The following is a 19835-nucleotide window of genomic DNA, read 5'->3' as shown; positions in this document are numbered from 1 at the left end:
TCTCCAGTGACTGTACATTCACCAATAGAACAGAGGTAGAGGTGGATTATTTACTTGCCTCTGTAGTTTCATCATGGTACCCGCACGTCGGCCTCTATATTGCCATCTCTTTCTCTTCCGAGTGTCAGGGATTAGGGCCTGGTCCAGGGTGAGCAGTATGTCCTGTGCCGTTGACTCATTGAAGTAGAGATCTTCATCCAAATAGAGGTTACTGATCGCTGTTCTGATGTCCAGAACTATTTTTGGTCTTAAGACATGATGGCGGGAACATTATGTGCAAAACAGGTTAAGATCAGCGCAAAAAAACAAACCGATTAGCAGAATTGGTTAGGATCCCGTAAAACGTCCGCAGTACATTCCACCGCCATTCTCAACATCCAATGTCAGCCATGTTTTTGGATGCTTTGATGACGTTGTCATTGCTCGCCCTGCTCCCTGTGCGCACTGAGTGCTAGTGCACATGTGATGTTGGTCTGTACAAACCTTATGCAACCCGGATATAGACGGTCCATGAATCATCGTATGTGAACGTGAGTAGTTTACCTTGAAAAATACGGTCAAACATCTTGGACACAGTCCTATCATGCCTCAGTGTGTGGGAGTCATGTCCTGGAGGGATCAGCCAATCATGAAGAAAATGGACTACTTCAAAATGGAGATAGTATGGACAGCTCCATTGAGGCTGTCACAGATGCTATAATGGCACAGATAAAGATTTTTATTTAACTTGGCAAGTCCGTTAAGAACAAAATCTTATTTACAATGACGGCCTACGCCCTAACCCGGGCGGTGCTGGGCCAATTGTGCACCGCCCTATGGGACTCCCAATCACAGCCGGTTGTGATACAGCCTGGAATCAAACCAGGTTCTGTAGTGATGCAGTGCCTTAGACCGTCGGGAGCCCAGTTAGTTAAAGGACTCATCTCCTATCTCTATGGTTACATTCACCTTGGGGGAAAAAACACTGACAAAATAGCTGATGAAACCAACACAGGAAAAGTATAAACGTTTTAATCAGCGTCACTTCTCAGTAGTTGATGGTTGAAAATATGATCAACAGGACCTTTGTGTCAGCAGGTTGTGCATGATCTTTTTGCCCCCAACTGATTTTAATAGACCAATAACAGAGACGTTCAAACCACTCTGCCATAATGAACTTGTGTTAACCTTACAAATCCCTGCCATTTCAACTGGGCTGGGGTTATTCTCCCCCTTCCCCTGCTAACTTGGTAACTTGTCCCTTTTCCCACCAGGCGTCTTATACCGCGTTCACGTGCTAGTCGAAACTAGGAAACTCTAGGAAACATGGCACATGTATAACTACAATCAGTTAGCAAGTCAAGAATTTCAGAGTTTCCTAGTTCCCACAAGCACGTGAACGCGGCATTAGACCACGCCCAGACAGTCTGGAAGAAATTTCTTGAAAAATTGTGGTTAGCAAAAAGCATTTTTTATTTTTGGAGGACCATTGTAACTGAAAACAATTAAAGTAAGTAATTTATTGTTAACCAGAAATGATTTGATACAGTGTGAAGAAGCTATGGAGATCAAAGATCAATCCTCTTCACCATTATCCTTACGATTGGAGTCCAACTGTAGTCCTAGGTAGGCCATTCTGTCTCTCTCAGCCAATCCCGGCCAGTCTTTCTGGGGATATCACACGGACTTCCTCCTCTTGCCAAACATGTTGTTGATGAGCTTGGCCATGGACTTGGAGCTGCTGTAGCGGCGTCGGTCGGCGCGGTACTTGAGGTGCTCCATCACTTGTCTGATGAGCTGGGTGAAGAGGTTGGCGATCTCCTGGTAGCTCTCGGCCGCCGACACCTCCTGGAAAAGGCAGCGGTTCTCCTGCGCCAGCGAGCGGCCCTCCTCCTCACAAACCTGCCGGGCGTGGCACAGGTCCTGCTTGTTGCCCACAAGACAGACTGGCACCTCCACCTCCCTGGCAGAGTAAAGCAGAGACTGAGAGTCAGTGTATTTTCATTTGGAGAATCGAGGTGTGCTTCTAGTTTGACTAGGTATCAGAGCAGGTATCAGAAGATAGGGCATTAGCATCTCATATGAGGGAAAAGTTCAAGCGTATGACAACAACTAACTGACTTCATGCCACACATGGTTTCTTAATGTTTTTAGGCTCATTTTAATAGGCGGGACTAAAAAAGCAAGCCTTTTACTGTAGGCCTGGAAATCCTGCCATTACAAACCACTGAGCTCCAGAGATATGCTGCTCTATCCAAATGAAGCCCATTCACACTGCCTTACTGAGATGTTCTTGTCTATGACAGTTTGATGTATATGGGAGGCCCAAATTCATGCCCTCGCTCGGTCTGTTTGGCTGTTCTAGATATAACACTTGTCTGTTTAGGCAGTTTTTATAAGGTGAATCCCTAACACGATCAACAGCATTATTCCAGACAAATTCTTTCCCAGTGCCACAGAATTCAAACTTTATAGTGAAGATGCATGCCTTGCCCCTCTGGGCACGGGTTACAAAACGCACCCTGAGACATTTAACTCTGCCATTCACCCAGTCTGTCTCCCCATCTCAATGCGCTGTCCAACAAAGAACAAAAAAATAGGAAAAGAGTGTGGATTTCCACTCTTTTTATTAAGAGAAAACAGAGGTACTACATGGATTTACAAATGGTTTTGCCTCTCACCAAGCCTCCCAAAAATGTAATTCCCTGTTCAGAGGAACTCTCACCCTTTGCAGTTCTCAATCCGTGTCTCTCTGATCTGCTGCAGAATGTTTTCAGCATTGATGAAGGATGTTCGGTCGCTGATGTTGTACACCACCACAAAGCCATCAGCCCAGTCCACCGGCTCCTCCAGTATACACCTAGCCTCAGTTCCCTGTCAAACAACACTGCCACAGTTAGGTAGCTCAACACTGAGACGTGTTCATTAGACACAAAACAGAAGAGAACGGACTGAAACAACAAGGGAGGGACTATCTGATCTAATAAGAAACATACATTTTTGTTCATGAACATGATTATGATGTGTTCTTAAATTCTCAAAAAATGTCCTGACGTTTTCTCTCAAGATTCATTCTGTGCATCTCATACAATCTCCGCATGAATAATTTTTAGGTTAAATAAGATTAAATCAGTCCTGTATCAAAACAGTGACCGTGGTGTATATGGCAAAAGACAAGTAGCTCTTTCACACGCCGTACCCCTTGGCTACAGGTGCTGCAGAGCAGTGAACATCCAGGCTCACACCAACCTCTCTCTGTTTCTCTCTTTAATGACATCATGGTTTTTCTTTATGAAGGTGGAGGCCGTAAAGATCGAGCCATGGGACAATGCATCTAAAGCCACTCTAGCGTTCCTCTTAGGTCTTGGCTTACAGTGAGCTTTAGCAGAGTACAATAGATTGGCCTTACCCCCTCTGGGCCTCAGCCTCAGGGTGTTCCAATAAAGCAGAACTTTGTAGTAAAAACCCTCTGAGGTCTCTGGCCTGGTTGGCTACGCACAGAACAGCTTGTATGGCTCTCTTTCTTCAAAGGTAGACTCATTGGCACTCACTGCCTTGGGATACACTCGTAAATCTCATGGGATTTAAAACTCTACGGTATGGATCGTCTATGTGACTGCAGAAAGTAAACATTAGACTGCTCCTGGGGTTTGTGCAAGGGGAAAACCAGGTCACGGGAGTGCAGTACAACGCTACCCCAATGTTGTGACAGGTGTTGTTTAGGAAGATTTGGCCTATGTTGTATTCTGTTGTACCTGAGAGCAAGGGTCGAACACCTCCAGGTTCAGCTGTCTACCATCAATGGATAGTCTTTTACGATACAGGGAATCTAGAACAGAGAAGATATCCATTAGAAACCTGTGAGGTAACTAACTCTATTTACCCGTACAGGGCGCATGTGTTTCCATGTATTACATCAATGTGCAGTGATTGCTTTAAGAACAAGAAGCACAGGTGTCATTTCTACACCATTATTAGGCAGATGGATAATAATATTTGATAAACATTTATTGGTGTTGAGATACCACTGCACATACACTACCATTCTAAAGTTTGGGGTCATTTAGAAATGTCCTTGTTTTTGAAAGAAAAGCATATTTTTGGTCCATTAAAATGACATCAAATTGATCAGAAATACAGTGTAGACATTGTTAATGTTGTAAATATGCCGTTTCCAGCTACAATAGTCATTTTTCATGGAATATCTACATAGGCGTACAGAGGCCCATTATCAGCAACCATCACTCCTGTTCCAATGGCACGTTGTGTTAGCTAATCCAAGTTTATAATTTTAAAAGGCTAATTGATCATTATAAAACCCTTTTGCAATTATGTTAGCACAGCTGAAAACTGTTCTGATTAAATAAGCAATAAAACTGGCCTTCTTTAGACTAGTTGAGTACCGGGAGCATCAGCATTTGTGGGTTCGATTACAGGCTCAAAATGGCCAGAAACAAAGACGTTCATCTGAAACTCGTCAGTCTATTCTTGTTCTGAGAAATGAAGGCTATTCTATGCTAGAAATTGCCAAGAAACTGAAGATCTCGTACAACGCTGTGTCCTACTCCCTTCACAGAACAGCGCAAACTAGCTCTAACCAGAATAGAAAGAGGAGTGGGAGGCCCCGGTGCACAACTGAGCAAGAGGACAAGTACATTAGAGTGTCTAGTTTGAGAAACAGACGCGTCGCAAGTTCTCAACTGGCAGCTTCATTAAATAGTACCCGCAAAACACCAGTCTCAACGTCAAAGTGAAAAGGCGACTCTGGGATGCTGGCCTTCTAGGCAGAGTTGCAAAGAAAAAGCCAAATCTAAGACTGGCCAATAAAAATAAAAGATGAATATGGGCAAAAGAACACAGACACTGGACCGAGGAAGATTGGAAAAAAGTGTTATGGACAGACAAATGTAAGTTTGAGGTGTTCGGATCACAAAGAAGAACATTCATGAGATGCAGAAAAAATGAAAAGATGCTGGAGGAGTGCTTGACGCCATCTGTCAAGCATGGTAGAGGCAATGTGATGGTCTGGGGGTGTTTTTGTGATGGTTAAGTGGGAGATTTGTACAGGGTAAAAGGGATCTTTAAGAAGGAAGGCTATCACTCCATTTTGCAATGCCATGCCATACCCTGTGGACGGTGCTTAATTTGAACCAATTTCCTCCTACAACAGGACAATGACCCAAAGCGCAGCTCCAAACTATGCAATAACTATTTAGGGAAGAAGCAGTCAGCTGGTATTCTGTCTATAATGGAGAGGCCAGCACAGTCACCGGATCTCAACCGTATTGAGCTGTTGTGGGAGCAGCTTGACCGTATGGTACGTAAGAAGTGCCCATCAAGCCAATCCAACTTGTGGGAGGTGCTTCAGGGAGCAGGGGGTCAAATCTCTTCAGAATACCTCAACAAATTGACAACTAGAATGCCAAAGGTCTGCAAGGCTGTAATTGCTGCAAATGGAGGATTCTTTGACGAAGCAAAGTTTGAAGGACACAATTATTATTTCAATTAAATCTCATTATTTATAACCTTGTCAACATCTTGACTATATTTCCTATTCATTTTGCAACTAATTTCATGTATATTTTCATGGAAAACAAGGACATTTCTAAGTGACCCCAAACCTTTGAACGGTAGTGTATCTGTGATACTTTGCTCCACTGACGCAGTATGTGAACAACACTATGGCCATGATATCATGGGGCTGTGGGCCTGTGGGGCCGTGTGTTTGCAGTATGTGAACAACACTATGGCCATGATATCATGGGGCTGTGGGCCTGTGGGGCCGTGTGTTTGCAGTATGTGAACAACACTATGGCCATGATATCATGGGGCTGTGCGCCTGTGGGCCTGTGGGCCTGTGGGGCCGTGCGTTTACAGTATGTGAACAACACTATGGCCATGATATCGTGGGGCTGTGGGGCTGTGGGTCTGTGGGGCCGTGTGTTTGCAGTATGTGAACAACACCATGGCCATGATATCGTGGGACTGTGGGCCTGTGGGCCTGTGGGGCCGTGTGGTTACAGTATGTGAACAACACTATGGCCATGATACCGTGGGGCTGTGGGCCTGTGGGGCCGTGTGTTTACAGTATGTGAACAACACTATGGCCATGATATCGTGGGGCTGTGGGCCTGTGTGGAGAACCTACTAGTGTTGGAGGCGTACTCCCCGATGAAGCGCTTGGTCAGAAACCGCACCAGAACAGCTGGAGGAAATCGGCGAATGAAAAAGAAAACAAGGTTACAGTTTTTCCAGTGGAGGAAAATGTGTTTTCATATGATCCCCAAATGGCTCCCTATTTACAGTATGTTCACTACTATTGACCTGATCCCTATGGGCCTGGGTCAATAGTAGTACACTTTATAATGTGGGTGTAATTTGGGACGCAGGCTTGATGAGGGTGCAGGCTTGATGAGGGTGCCAAAAGCCTGAGGAATCAGGAGTTTCATCTAACCCCACACATGAAAGGTTTGGCCTGGATGGGTTTACCTCGAGGGATGTGTGCATATTTGGCAAGCAAAATTGGCTATTTCTGCTCGTTCTCCCTTTCCAGATTCTGAACACACTACCCTCTCTGTGAGAGATGAGGTCACAGCCATCAGACTCAATTGAAGCCCCAGGTTGAGTTTTACTGAGCTCTGGTTGAAGCGCTCCAGTCCACTTGCACACACACATGCTCATACACACACATACAGTAATGCACACACGCAAGCACACACACACATACTGGCAGAAACACAGAAACAGACCGATACACACTTACAATGTAATACATTTCCTGTAAAATGTACAGTAACTTAATGGCAGCACTCTCCCTCAAACACCCACTGTCTCTCTCACTCTCTCTCCCTCACACCCACTGTCTCTCTCACTCCCTCTCCCTCACACCCACTGTCTCTCTACCTCCCTCTCTCACACACTCACTCTCTCTCTCACTCCCTCACTGTCACACTCACTGTCTCTCACTCCCTCTCTCTCACACTCACTGTCACACTCACTGTCTCTCACTCCCTCTCTCTCACACTCACTGTCACACTCACTGTCTCTCTCACTCCCTCTCTCACACCCACTGTCTCTCTCACTCCCTCTCTCTCACACTCACTGTCACACCCACTGTCTCTCTCACTCCCTCTCTCTCACACCCACTCTCTCTCTCACTCCCTCTCTCTCACACTCACTGTCACACTCACTGTTTCTCTCACTCCCTCTCTCTCACACCCACTGTCACACTCACTGTCTCTTTCTCTCACTCTCTCAAACACTCACTCTCTCTCTCACTCCCTCTCTCTCACACTCCCTCTCTCTCACACTCCCTCTCTCTCACACTCAGATCCCCGCAGTCTCTGGGGTTCTAGCCTCACAGCACAGTCGGTGCATCTCCACAGAAAACACTCTGCAGTGCAGTGTGCCAGGGGGAATGGTACACCTTGCTGTTTTATTAAACACATATACCAGGGTCGTATCTAGGCACCAAACGGAAGAAAATGGTCTGCAACAGGGAGGGGCTAACCTGCACTTGTCCAATAAGAAACACTTGTTTACATTGAAAAACATTTTCCATTGCAAAACGTTTTGCTACGGTGTGCACTAATGGGCTCCCGAAGGCTGCAGTGACTCACTGAATACTGATATTTACCAGACAGGACGCCATACAGCCACAAGACTCTTAATGAGTCCCCCTGCCTCCCTCAAGTCCAGACAATGAAAAACAACTGTACAGTCACTGTCCCTCCCAAGTTAATTTCAATTGATTTATTGTGGGAAATACATGGGGTTTCTTTAACTCACGAGTCCCTCAAAGAAGCTGATACACATAATAAAGATTGTGATCATTGTCATTAGTATTTAGTATTTCCCTATTACATTCATATCTGGAGCTATATTTTATTACATTCATATCTGGAGCTATATTTTTAACATTCATATCTGGGGATATATTTATTTCATTCATATCTGAGGATATATTTATTACATTCATATCTGGAGCTATATTTTTAACATTCATATCCGGGGATATATTTATTACATTCATATCTGGGGATATTAAGTGATTCTTTTCCAATCATTGTGTACAGCCATTATATTTGATCAAGGGTCATTCTGCATATCCAGTACTATATGTGACAAAATACTCATATTGAAGAGTTACACTGATTGACCCCTCATAACGGATTTGTTTTCTCAGACCACACTCCCCTCCATATCTGAATGGGTCCCCCATATATTATCACATTGTGGGACAAATTATGACAAACAGTGAGATTAAACAATTATTTACATGCTCCCACATACACTCTTAGAAATAAAGGATTAGATTTGTTCTTAAAGAGCTATAAACACTTGTCACTGGGGTGGTACCCTGTAAGGTCATCCTTTGTGCCTTTAGTTATAGGAACATGATTGTACCCTTGTTTATATCTCAGATAGTACCTTTCTTACATGTAGTCCATAGGTACAAAGTATGCATTTAGAAAATGTACATTTAGCCTTTATAGAGTAGCACCACAATAAAAAGTTTTTTGTTCTTTGTAAGTGACAAAAATGTTTACCTCTACCATAGACTACTTAAATTGGCACAACACTTTCACTCACGGGTGGCCAAAAATAACTGACGGAAAGCCATGCCCCCATTAAGCCACGCCTCCAATATAATTTCCCAGTGTGCCTTGCCTTTTCGAGTGAATTGTAGAGTTACCACCCATTACTGTATTTGTTAATGACAGAGACATTTTTAGCCCTGTGGTCTTCTCCGAGCAAGATCCTAGGTGAATTTTGTCATTCAAATTTAAGTAATTATAACAAATACATCTCATAAGGCTTTATTATGAAGGTCTATGCTTATCCTAATACAGTAGGCAGAAACTCATGGTTTACAGGCCACGTCAGATATCAGTAATTTTCACATTTCCTGCTTATTCCGTCCCAGTTCCAACCATGGAAAGGTTTCCAGAATTTGCAAACCTACCTGCAATCCACACTATGCTAACTTGCAAAGGGATAAGTAATTCCTTTTGGAATCCAGACAGAGTTAACTATCGAACAGGTGGAATTATTATTTACCAGCAACCTGCATTCACTGACTTTTAGGTTCAGAGACAATGTGAAGAGACTAACTAAGCCATTTAAACTGGAAGAACCATTTCAGTAACGGGTGCAAAAAATACAACCGTATTGATAAATTTAGAAAAATTCATATTATTTATGTTTATGTAGCATAACATTAATGAATCAATGCAAAATCACAGATATTTAAACATAAATATGCTAATGAATAAATTCTGAGGGAAATGGCGGTGAAAAGGGCTTTGTGTGCAAATATTGATATAATAAAAAAATAATATAAATATATATATATTTGTCACATGCAGCGAATACAACAGGTGTAGACCTTACCGTGAAATGCTTACTTAAAGCCCTTAACCAACAATTATTGGTCGACACAGTGTGTTGTGAAATCTGTGAATGTATTGTAATGTTTTAAAATGATATGAACTGCCTTATTAATTTTGCTGGACCCCATGAATGGGGATCATAATAAATACAAATACAAATGCAGTTCAAGAAATAGAGTTATGACCATAATAACCATCATATCAAAGTCAATTTGGAGCCACGTGATGAAATGTTGTGTAGTCCTCCAAATGATGTATGATGAAACCATTATTTACATGGTTCCACATACATACAGGTGTGTACTTGTATGACTTTGATCTTGAACTTGTTTCTCTTTACAAGATCGATTAGATTACAGATCTCTCACCCCCCCCCCCCCCCCCCCCCCCCTGCATATTGACTACCATATGCTCCCCTCCCTCCAGGCACAGGGGCTCTGTCTGACCTAGAGATTTCGCTGCTCTCCGGTGGATCTCTCACCTGATTTCCCAGCGCCCTCACTGCCCAGCAGGGCCAGTTTGATGTCGTTCATGTCGCTCTTGATTTCTCTCCTCTGATCTCACTCTGGTCCAGTCCTGTGCTGTGCTGTTGTGTTAGCTGGTTAGCTTTAGCACACTAACATGCCTCTTGGTCTTGAGAGCAACAGAGTGTGGACTGCCCCTTCAAAGAGTGGTTTCACAAATGCTTCCCTCTCACAAGACGCACACCCCTCTTTTTTTCTCTCTCCACTATCTCTTTCCCCCTCTTAATTCCTATCTCTCTCCTTTTGTCTGCCTTTTTCTCTTTTACTCTCTGTCCTCTGTCTGTACTCTGTCTGTCCTCTGTCTGTTTCTTTCTCTCCTCTCCGTCTTTCCTCCCACTAAGGTGGAGGTTACTTCAAGGTCACTGAAGTGAATATTTTCTTTCCTCTCTTTATGCTTTCATCTCCGACTGTACAGTATTCTATGCCTCTTTTCACCATGTGATGTTTGCTTTTTCCCCCTGGGTGATTGTTCTCTACACGGTTTCATTGTTTTGAAGTGCAGCTCCCTCCCCCTTATTCACCTATAGTATTACTGTTCACATACTGTAATGTATTTAGTTGTACTTCGTGGTGCATACAAATAAATACATTCATTACATACAATCTACAGTGCACACATTGAAGAAGTTCCGGTGGTGAGTTGCTAGTGGCCATGCTAGTGGGAAAGTCCTGGATTAATACTGTATGACATCAAAACTCTGTATCAAAACATCGATCATACTCTGACATCGAACTGAGCTGTTTTGGATGAGACGTCAAACAATCCGTCTCCCCTCAGCTTCCCACCACACAAAATGTGGCACGTGTAGCCATTCCATCATCCTTAACCTCAATTTCATAGACGGTAGCCTAACACCAGCCAAGAAATACAATATTATAGAAATTTCAGCCATTTTTCCCCTGACCTTCTTTTGCTTGTGCAGGGCCTTTGTGCCCCATTCCAATCCGATTTAATTTAATTTGATCTTATTGTATCTGTTGACTGTAAAGCCACTGACCCACTTCCAGAAGAAAGACTTAACTTGTACCCCAGCCTGTCAAAATGGCCTGTTCTCCTTGGCTGTGTTCACCTAGGTTAACACTGTTTGGGAAAACTGAAAAGGCACCGTTTAACTGGTTTAAAGTTAGGTTAAATGCGAGCAGTTCTAGAATCAAAAATAATAACATAGCCATGACATGTTGATCCTCAGCAGCCATATTGCGTGGTACTCCATTCAGACACAAAGGGCTTTTGAAATGTTTACTAAAATATGGATTTGCTCTTCAAATGGAATCTCACTTCAAATTGTATACAGAGGGGCTGACCTCACACGAGGACACATAAGTGCTACCACATTGCAATGAGTTAGGGATGAAATGAGGACGGACCATGTTTCCTTTAATATCTGTTTCATTATCTTTAAAGGTGCAATCTGGGATTCAAACGACGACAAAGGAGTCACTGCATTCATTTATTTTGGGCAAAGAGCTGAGGGATAGAGCTAGATAAATGTAACCACAAAATAACTCATAGCTTGATTTATGGGATGCAAATGCTGATCATCCATGAGATCAATATGATTGTTTTAAGCTATACAATGTTTGTTTACAATGACATTGTTCACAAATAATGGAGTAAAATAAGCTTATAGTTTGGTTTCTGTTGGGATAAGACAGGATAACCATGAGGCATATACAGTTGAAGTCGGAAGTTTACATATACCTAAGCCAAATACATTAAACTCAGTTTTTCACTATTCCTGACATTTTATCCTAGTAAGAATTCCCCGTCTTAGGTCAATTAGGATCACGACTTTATTTTAAGAATGTGAAATGTCAGAATAATAGTAGAGAATTATTTATTTCAGCTATTATTTCTTTCATCACATTCCCAGTGGGTCAGAAGTTTACATACACTCAATTAGTATTTGGTAGCATTGCCTTTAAATTGTTTAACTTGGGTCAAACGTTTCGGGTAGCCTTCCCGAAGCTTCCCACAATAAGATGGGTGAATTTTGTCTCATTCCTCCTGACAAAGCTGGTGTAACTGAGTCAGGTTTGTAGGCCTCCTTGCTCACACACACTTTTTCAGTTCTGCCCACATATTTTCTATAGGATTGAGGTCAGGGCTTTGTGATGGCCACTCCAATACCTTGACTTTGTTGTCCTTAAGCCATTTTGCCACAAGTTTGGAAGTATGCTTGGGGTCATTGTCCATTTGGAAGACCCATTTCCAACCAAGCTTTAACTTCCTGACTGATGACTTGAGATGTCGCTTCAATATATCCACATAATTTTCCTGCCCCATGATGCCATCTATTTCGTGAAGTGCACCAATCCCTCCTGCCGCAAAGCACAGCACAAAATGATGCTGCCACCCCCATGGTTCGCGGTTGGGATAGTGTTCTTCGGTTTGCAAGCCTCCCCCTTCTTCCTCCAAACATAACGATGGTCATTATGGTCAAATAGTTCTAATTGTTTCATTAGACCAGAGGACATTTCTCTAAAAAGTACAATCTTTGTCCCCATGTGGCCCTTCTTTGGACACTGTGTTAACTAACCTCCAGACGAGTTTCCATGCCATACAACTCTCCTTCCGTGGCCTCCAACTGCTCTTAAATGCAGGTAAAACTAAATGCATGCTCTTCAACCAATCGCTGCCCACACCTGCCTGCCCGTCCAGCATCACTACTCTAGACGGTTCTGACTTAGAATATGTGGACAACTACAAATACCTAGGTGTCTGGTTAGATTGTAAACTCTCCTTCCAGACTCACATTAAGCATCTCCAATCCAAAATTAAATCTAGAATCGGCTTCCTATTTTGCAACAAAGCCTCCTTCACTCATGCTGTCAAACATACCCTCGTAAGACTGTCCTACCGGACCTTAACTTCAGTGATGTCATTTATAAAACAGCCTCCAACACTCTACTCAGCAAATTGGATGCAGTCTATCATAGTGCCATCCGTTTTGTCACTCAAGCCCCATATACCACCCACCACTGCGACCTGTATGCTCTCGTTGGCTGGCCATCGCTTCATATTCGTCGCCTGACCCACTGGCTCCAGGTCAACTATAAGTCTTTGCTAGGTAAAGCCCCGCCTTATCTCAGCTCACTGGGCACCATAGCAGCACCCACCCGTAGCACGCGCTCCAGAAGGTATATCTCACTGGTCACCCCCAAAGCCAATTCCTCATTTGGCCGCCTTTCCTTCCAGTTCTCTGCTGCCAATGACTAGAACGAACTGCAAAAATCTATAGTTTTGGCAAGTCGGTTAGGACATCTACTTTGCATGACACAAGTCATTTTTCCAACAATTGTTTACAGACCGATATTTTGTCTTATAATTCACTGTATCACAATTCCAGTGGGTCAGAAGTTAACATACACTAAGTTGACTGTGCCTTTTAAACAGCTTGGAAAATTCTATAACATGATGTCATGGCTTTAGAAGCTTCTGATAGGCTGATTTACATAATTTGAGTCAATGGGAGGTATCTGTGGATGAATTTCAAGGCTTACCTTGAAACTCATTGCTTGACATCATGGGAAAATCAAAAGAAATCAGCCAGACCTCAGAAAAAGGAATCAGTAGACTTCCACAAGTCTGGTTCATCCTTGGGAGCAATTCCCAAACACCTGAAGGTACCACGTTCATCTGTAAAAACAATTGTACCCAAGTATACACACCATGGGACCACGCAGCCGTCATACCGCTCAGGAAGGAGACGCGTTCAATCTCCTAGAGACGTACTTTGGTGCGAAAAGGGCAAATTGATCCCAGAACAACAGAAAAGGACATTGTGAAGATGCTGGAGGTAACAGGTACAAAAGTATCTATATCCACAGTAAAACGAGTCCTATATCCTGAAAGGCCGCTCAGCAAGTAAGAAGCCACTGCTCCAAAAGCACCATAAAAAGCCAGACTATGGTTTGCAAATGCAAATGGGGACAAAGATCATACTTTTTGGAGAAATGTCCTCTGGTCTGATGAAACAAAAAAATAACTGTTTGGCCATATTGACCATCGTTATGTTTGGAGGAAAAAGGGGGAGGCTTGCAAGCCGAAGAACATCATCCCAACCGTGAAGCACGGGGGTGGCAGCATCATGTTGTGGGGGTGCTTTGCTGCAGGAGGGACTGGTGCACTTCACAAAATAGATGGCATCATGAGGCAGGAAAATTATGTGACTCCAAGCATACTTCCAAAGTTGAGGCAAAATGGCTTAAGGACAACAAAGTCAAGGTATTGGAGTGGCCATCACAAAGCCCTGACCTCAATTCCATAGAACATTTGTGTGCAGAACTGAAAAAACGTGTGTATGAGCAAGGAGGCCTACTACAAACCTGATTCAGTTACACCAGCTCTGTCAGGAGGAATGGGTCAAAATTCACCCAACTTATTGTGGGAAACTTGTGGAAGGCTACCCGAAACGTTTGACCCAAGTTAAACAATTTAAAGGCAATGCTACCAAATACTAATTGAGTGTATGTAAACTTCTGACCCACTGGGAATGTGATGAAAGAAATAAAATCTGAAATATATCATTATCTCTACTATTATTCTGACATTTCATATTCTTAAAATAAAGTGGTGATCCTAACTGACCTAAGACGGGGAATTCTTACTAGGATTAAATGTCAGGAATTGTGAATAACTGAGTTTAAATGAATTTGGCTAAGGTATATGTAAACTTCCAACTTCAACTGTATGTACAAATCCCAGGATGTCCTTTTAATAATTGTCCTTCATGGACAACTGTCTGGCCTAAAATTCTGCAGTCATCCAGAGTAGGACGGGGTTTCTACAGTCATCCAGAGGATGACAGAGTTACCGTCCACTGTCTGGCCTGATCTTCTACGGTCATCCAGAGGAGGACGGGTATCCTGTCAAGGAGTTTGGGCCTTTTCAGACTGTTACATCAGGTTCCTCTTGGGCCCAGTTTGCTGTTGAGCACTTTGTGATAAATAGATTTGATAATACACTGTGTTATACATACCGTGTATAATTTCATTGATTTATGAAATGTAATCTAATTGCAATTCTGTGATGAGTCATCTCCAACATATAACACTGATAAATAGTGTAAGAACACTTCTTCTCAAAGCGACATAATCCCATACACTTAAAATGCCACAGATCTGACCTGTACTTAAAGGCTCCTGATGTGGCCTGGGGTGGTCTAGCGGTCTAAGCTGCTGTCTCTAAGCACATAAACACCACTTCAGCATCGGTTTAAATCCACCCTATTGCCATTTCAGTATATTCTCTTATCTTTCCACTCTGTCTCTATCCTATAAACAAAAAAGAGAAGGGCTGCCACACATCTTCTTCGATTAAAAACAGCCGGGGAGATTGAGGATGGAGAGATAAAATGTGCAGTTGATAAAAGCAAGTAAACCCGAGAATAAGACTGCATTCTTCTGTCGCCTCTCATCCTCAAATCTCAAAATCTTCTTAATGAAAAGAAATATTCCACCACTGATGAAAAATAAAAGGCAGGCTGCCAGACTCAGCCATTCATAACGGTTTACAACTTTTCATCTGACCAAATGGACCTACACGTGCCTGTATAGCACTACTGCGCAAGAGGCAATGTCACATACTCAAAAAAACATCAAACTCACTTAGCTACGGTGTACAGGTCATCATTTCATGCACTCCTTCCCTCCAACTAACTCCCTCTAAGTCGCAGTATAAACCCACTCAACACACATAGAAAGGGCTCTTTCCAGCTCTCAGTATGGTTTAAGGGGTAACGCAGCCCTTCACGGTATTACATCATGTCTGTGTCATAAGAATGTCTCATGGGGCTGAGACAGAATGGTAAAGTGCCCATAGTGAAATTAGGGATAAGCACATATGCTTCTCCAGCACTGTAGGTGGAGGAGAGGTTCATTACTAACATATAGTAGTGGTGCGCATTCTGACACCAAATGGCTAGAGCATAGTGCATCATTGGGGTGAGTGCTATCAGAGCATTGTGTGTAGCCTAATGTTTGAAAAGCACTTTACAGATCAACTAAATGATCATTAGGTACCAAGTGTTTTATATCCTCAGAGGAGACAATTTAGCAAATGTAACAATGATACATTTAAATTGCATTAGTTATAATCCTAAATCCACTAAATCTGGGTAATCAACGGTTTATTTTGTAATGTCTTCTATACCGGCAATATATTATTTCAGCTCAGTTAGCTTTTAAAGTTGTAATATGAATAAAACCAACAAAGGTATGAACAGTACAAGGCAAACTAAGTGAAACTGAATACATACTGTGCATTACTTTAACCAAAGAATATATTTCAGACAGGGCATATAGCCTAGATAGCTGAAGTACACTATAGGAATGAACACTACAGATCAAATGACATCATTTGACATGCCTCGCTCTTTTCCTCATGGTGTGATGGATATTGTTCTCTCCTCTTGCCGAGTTAGATTCCTAAATTTGGGCATAAGGCAGGCTTTGACATACTTGTTCTCTCGAAGTTCAAATACTGGGCATGGAGTGAAATAACAATTTAATGAAATACTAATTGAATTGATATTCCTTTGGCTCCGCCTCATTTGAACTTGAATTGGTCTTTGTTGTGCTGTAATGTCGATCCAAGTCCATGTCTTAGTCAGGGTGTTCTGTAGGATATTATGAGGATAACGATATGTAATTAAAGATTTCTGTGGCCCAGATATTAGGGAGAGGACAGTTCAAGCAGCCTTTGATTAGGAATTACCTCCTTTATAGTATTTTCCCTTGCATTTTCATTAATCTGCCAGTTAAATATTGGCCATTTTGTAATGAATGAGACACAAATTTTAAAAAAGCTGAATAATATTCTTGGGCCCGTCCTGATTCCACCCACCGAAATGAATCTTTCAAGGATGGTAACAAACTTCTAACCTTGTTCTCAACCACAGGAGGTTGGTGATAACTTAATTGGGGAGGACGGGCCCGTGGTAATGACTGGAGCGGCATCAGTGGAATGGTATGAAATACATCAAACACATGGTTTCCAGATGTTTGATGCCATTCCATTTGCGCCATTCCAGCCAATATTATGAGCTGTTCTCCCCTCAGCAGCCTCCACTGTTCTCAACATAGTCCAACACAAACAACGCACCCTGCTATTCCTGTTATTAGACTCAATATTTTGCTAATGAATGTTGGATCATTTTATGAGTTGTTTTATTCTAGGCTTGTGAGAAGAAAGCGAGTAAAGTCGTTTAATTTTGTCTTAATTAGAAAATGTACTTTATTTTTGTTTTATAAATGCATGTACATTGCTTTTTCTTGCTTAGACATTCGTAACAGAGAGAGAGAAGTACAGAGAGAGACAGAGAGTAGGAGCCATGGCATGATTAGTAACCCAGTCGCAGGCGTGTGTGTAATCCGGAGTCAGCCGCGCTACCACTAGGCCAGACGCTAGCAGCCGGAAAACTGTCATGGACATATCTGTAAGCCTTTTTAAACATATTGCATTGCTTCCAAAATTATGAAATCCCTTACAGTGAATGGTAAGCAAGTGTATGGTTCACAATGCACACTTCCAGCTGGCTCTAGTCTATGCGATTGAGTGTAGAGTAAACAATACATGTAGGTCTAGTAGAATACGTCTCCATTACACAGGGCTTGCTGGTTGTACTCCCTTGAGGTGTACTGGCTCTTCACCCAACAACGATCAAAAACACATGTGGCTCGGCTTCTTTAGAATTAGAAAAAAGTAAAGAACGTGCATGTGTCGAGAATCATCCTTCCCCTTGATACAATCTCAAAATCGACTTCCCCATTTCACTTAACATTACCCAAAAGGCTGTAGGCTTTTAAAAGGGGATCTTATCTCCTTCCATGAGTCTTCTTTCATTTGTTGTTAATGCCCATGGATACACAAATACATCAAAGACATTCAGATGGTGGGTGCATGGCAACAGAGATGCAGAATTTAACACTCACCTGTGAGGTGATATTGATGGGTTGTCGGCACTGTTGGTTTGTTTACAAGCAGGTCAGGAGAATTAACGTGTCAGGTTAGGAGAACTAACTTGGCAGGTTAGGATAACTAATGTGTCAGGTTAGGAGACAGAGGTTAAGGTTAGATAACGGGTTAGGCTTAGCTAAAATGCTACAGTTGTCAACAACTGTTATCCTCAATGCGACAACTAGATGGAGCTGTAATGGTAGCCACCAACCATGAGTCTCGAAAACCATCAGCATCATAACACCTACAGGTTAGCACTGGATTTTTTTATATGCTACTAACGGGAGATTACATGGAGCTCCAGGCTAAAATAATCGTGGTTGCAACTAAAATAACTGAGGATCTATACAGACCAGCTGATCTGACGTTGTTACGGTGTCAAGCCGGCTTGATACTAGACAGACGAAATGGTCATTGGCTTCATTCAATACTCCTGCCCCCAATGAAGTAACATCCTATCAGGAACAACAAAATCGAAATAGGAAAAGCATAAATGAAAGAATATGACATATTACAACTAGTGATGGGAAGTTCGGCTCTTCTATTGACTCTAATTTTTTTCGACTCATTCAGTCAAACGAACAAATCTTTGGACTCATTTTGTTCATTTGAGTCAGCAATGCCCAGAGCACGCAGGACGCCTATTCATAAAGAATATTCAAAAGTCTCGACATAGAACCCGTCAGGTAATTGGCTTGAGCCTTTTTGAGTGCGCGACGTCACTCTGCTTACCAAAACACAAAAAATGGCGGACAATTTCTCTAGGATCTGAAACCAGTATTAACCACCAAATTCAATGACAGTTAACATAAAATTTAAATACGAATCTGACATTCCTGCTTCCAAATAAAATTGTTGTCGATGAGGGCTTGCTAGCTACAGTATTTGATTCAGAAATGCTAGCTAGCTAACATTAGCTAGACTCGGGAGCTCATGGGGACATAGATAGGCTTCAGGAGCCAACTGGTTAGACATGATAACCAACAATAGCTGGCGACTAATTATTTTTAGACAAACATTTTCAACTCTTCGACTTATTTTATCCACTGACCACTGCATTTAAGAGGATAGCTAATTTCTGAAATGTAGCTAGCTAGATCACTGGCCAGGCAGTAACCATTAATTTATCGTGGATGAATACATTTGTGTTAACTTGCTCATATCAAGCAACACGTACCTGTCACGTTCCTGACCTGTTTTCCTTTGTTATGTATTTGTTTTAGTTTGGTCAGGGCGTGAGTTTTGGGTGGGCAGTCTATGTTTTCTATTTCTATGTTGGGTTTTTGTGTTCGGCCTGGTATGATTCTCAATCAGAGACAGGTGTGTATCGTTTGTCTCTGATTGAGAGTCATACTAAGGCAGCCAGGGTTTCACTGGTGTTTTGTGGGTGTTTGTTCTTGTGTCAGCGTTTGGGCCACACAGGACTGTTGCAGGTTAGTCACGTTTGTTGTTTTGTTAATTTGTAGTGCTTCCTCCACGTCTCCTGATGTACTGGCCTGTCTCCTGGTAGCGCGTCCATGCTCTGGACACTACGCTGACAGACACAGCAAACCTTCTTGCCACAGCTCGCATTGATGTGCCATCCTGGATGAGCTGCACTACCTGAGCCACTTGTGTGGGTTGTAGACTCCGTCTCATGCTACCACTAGAGTGAGAGCACCGCCAGCATTCAAAAGTGACCAAAACATCAGCCAGGAAGCATAGGAACTGAGAAGTGGTCTGTGGTCACCACCTGCAGAATCACTCCTTTTTTGGGGGTGTCTTGCTAATTGCCTATAATTTCCACCTTTTGTCTATTCCATTTGCACAACAGCATGTGAAATTTATTGTCAATCAGTGTTGCTTCCTAAGGGGACAGTTTGATTTCATAGAAATGTGATTGACTTGGAGTTACATTGTGTTGTTTAAGTGTTCCCTTTATTTTTTTGAGCAGTGTATATTAAGACAATAGGATTATAATTAAGCAATAAGGCCTGAGGG

General features: G+C 42.4%; 1 protein-coding gene across 2 annotated transcripts; it reads right to left on the bottom strand.

The window, feature by feature from the left end:
• Positions 1-1428: 1428 nt before the first annotated feature.
• On the bottom strand, positions 1429-10293 carry LOC129854983 (ras-related and estrogen-regulated growth inhibitor-like protein). 2 transcript variants are annotated; one of them, XM_055922202.1, is made up of 5 exons: positions 9853-10293; positions 6128-6184; positions 3735-3808; positions 2705-2853; positions 1429-1942 (listed from the first exon to the last, which is right to left on the bottom strand). In XM_055922202.1, exons 1-5 carry the CDS (start codon positions 9902-9904, stop codon positions 1657-1659), a joined length of 618 nt encoding a protein of 205 aa, XP_055778177.1. In that variant the 5' UTR covers positions 9905-10293; the 3' UTR covers positions 1429-1656. The 2 variants fall into 2 exon arrangements, with proteins under 2 accessions (XP_055778177.1, XP_055778178.1); XM_055922203.1 differs by lacking the exon at positions 6128-6184.
• Positions 10294-19835: the final 9542 nt, after the last annotated feature.

This window comes from Salvelinus fontinalis, chromosome 5, assembly GCF_029448725.1.
Source record: "Salvelinus fontinalis isolate EN_2023a chromosome 5, ASM2944872v1, whole genome shotgun sequence".
Taxonomy (NCBI): Eukaryota; Metazoa; Chordata; class Actinopteri; order Salmoniformes; family Salmonidae; genus Salvelinus; species Salvelinus fontinalis.
The sequence above is the reverse complement of the archived record's forward strand: the minus strand, read 5'-3'. Positions and strand labels throughout refer to the sequence as shown.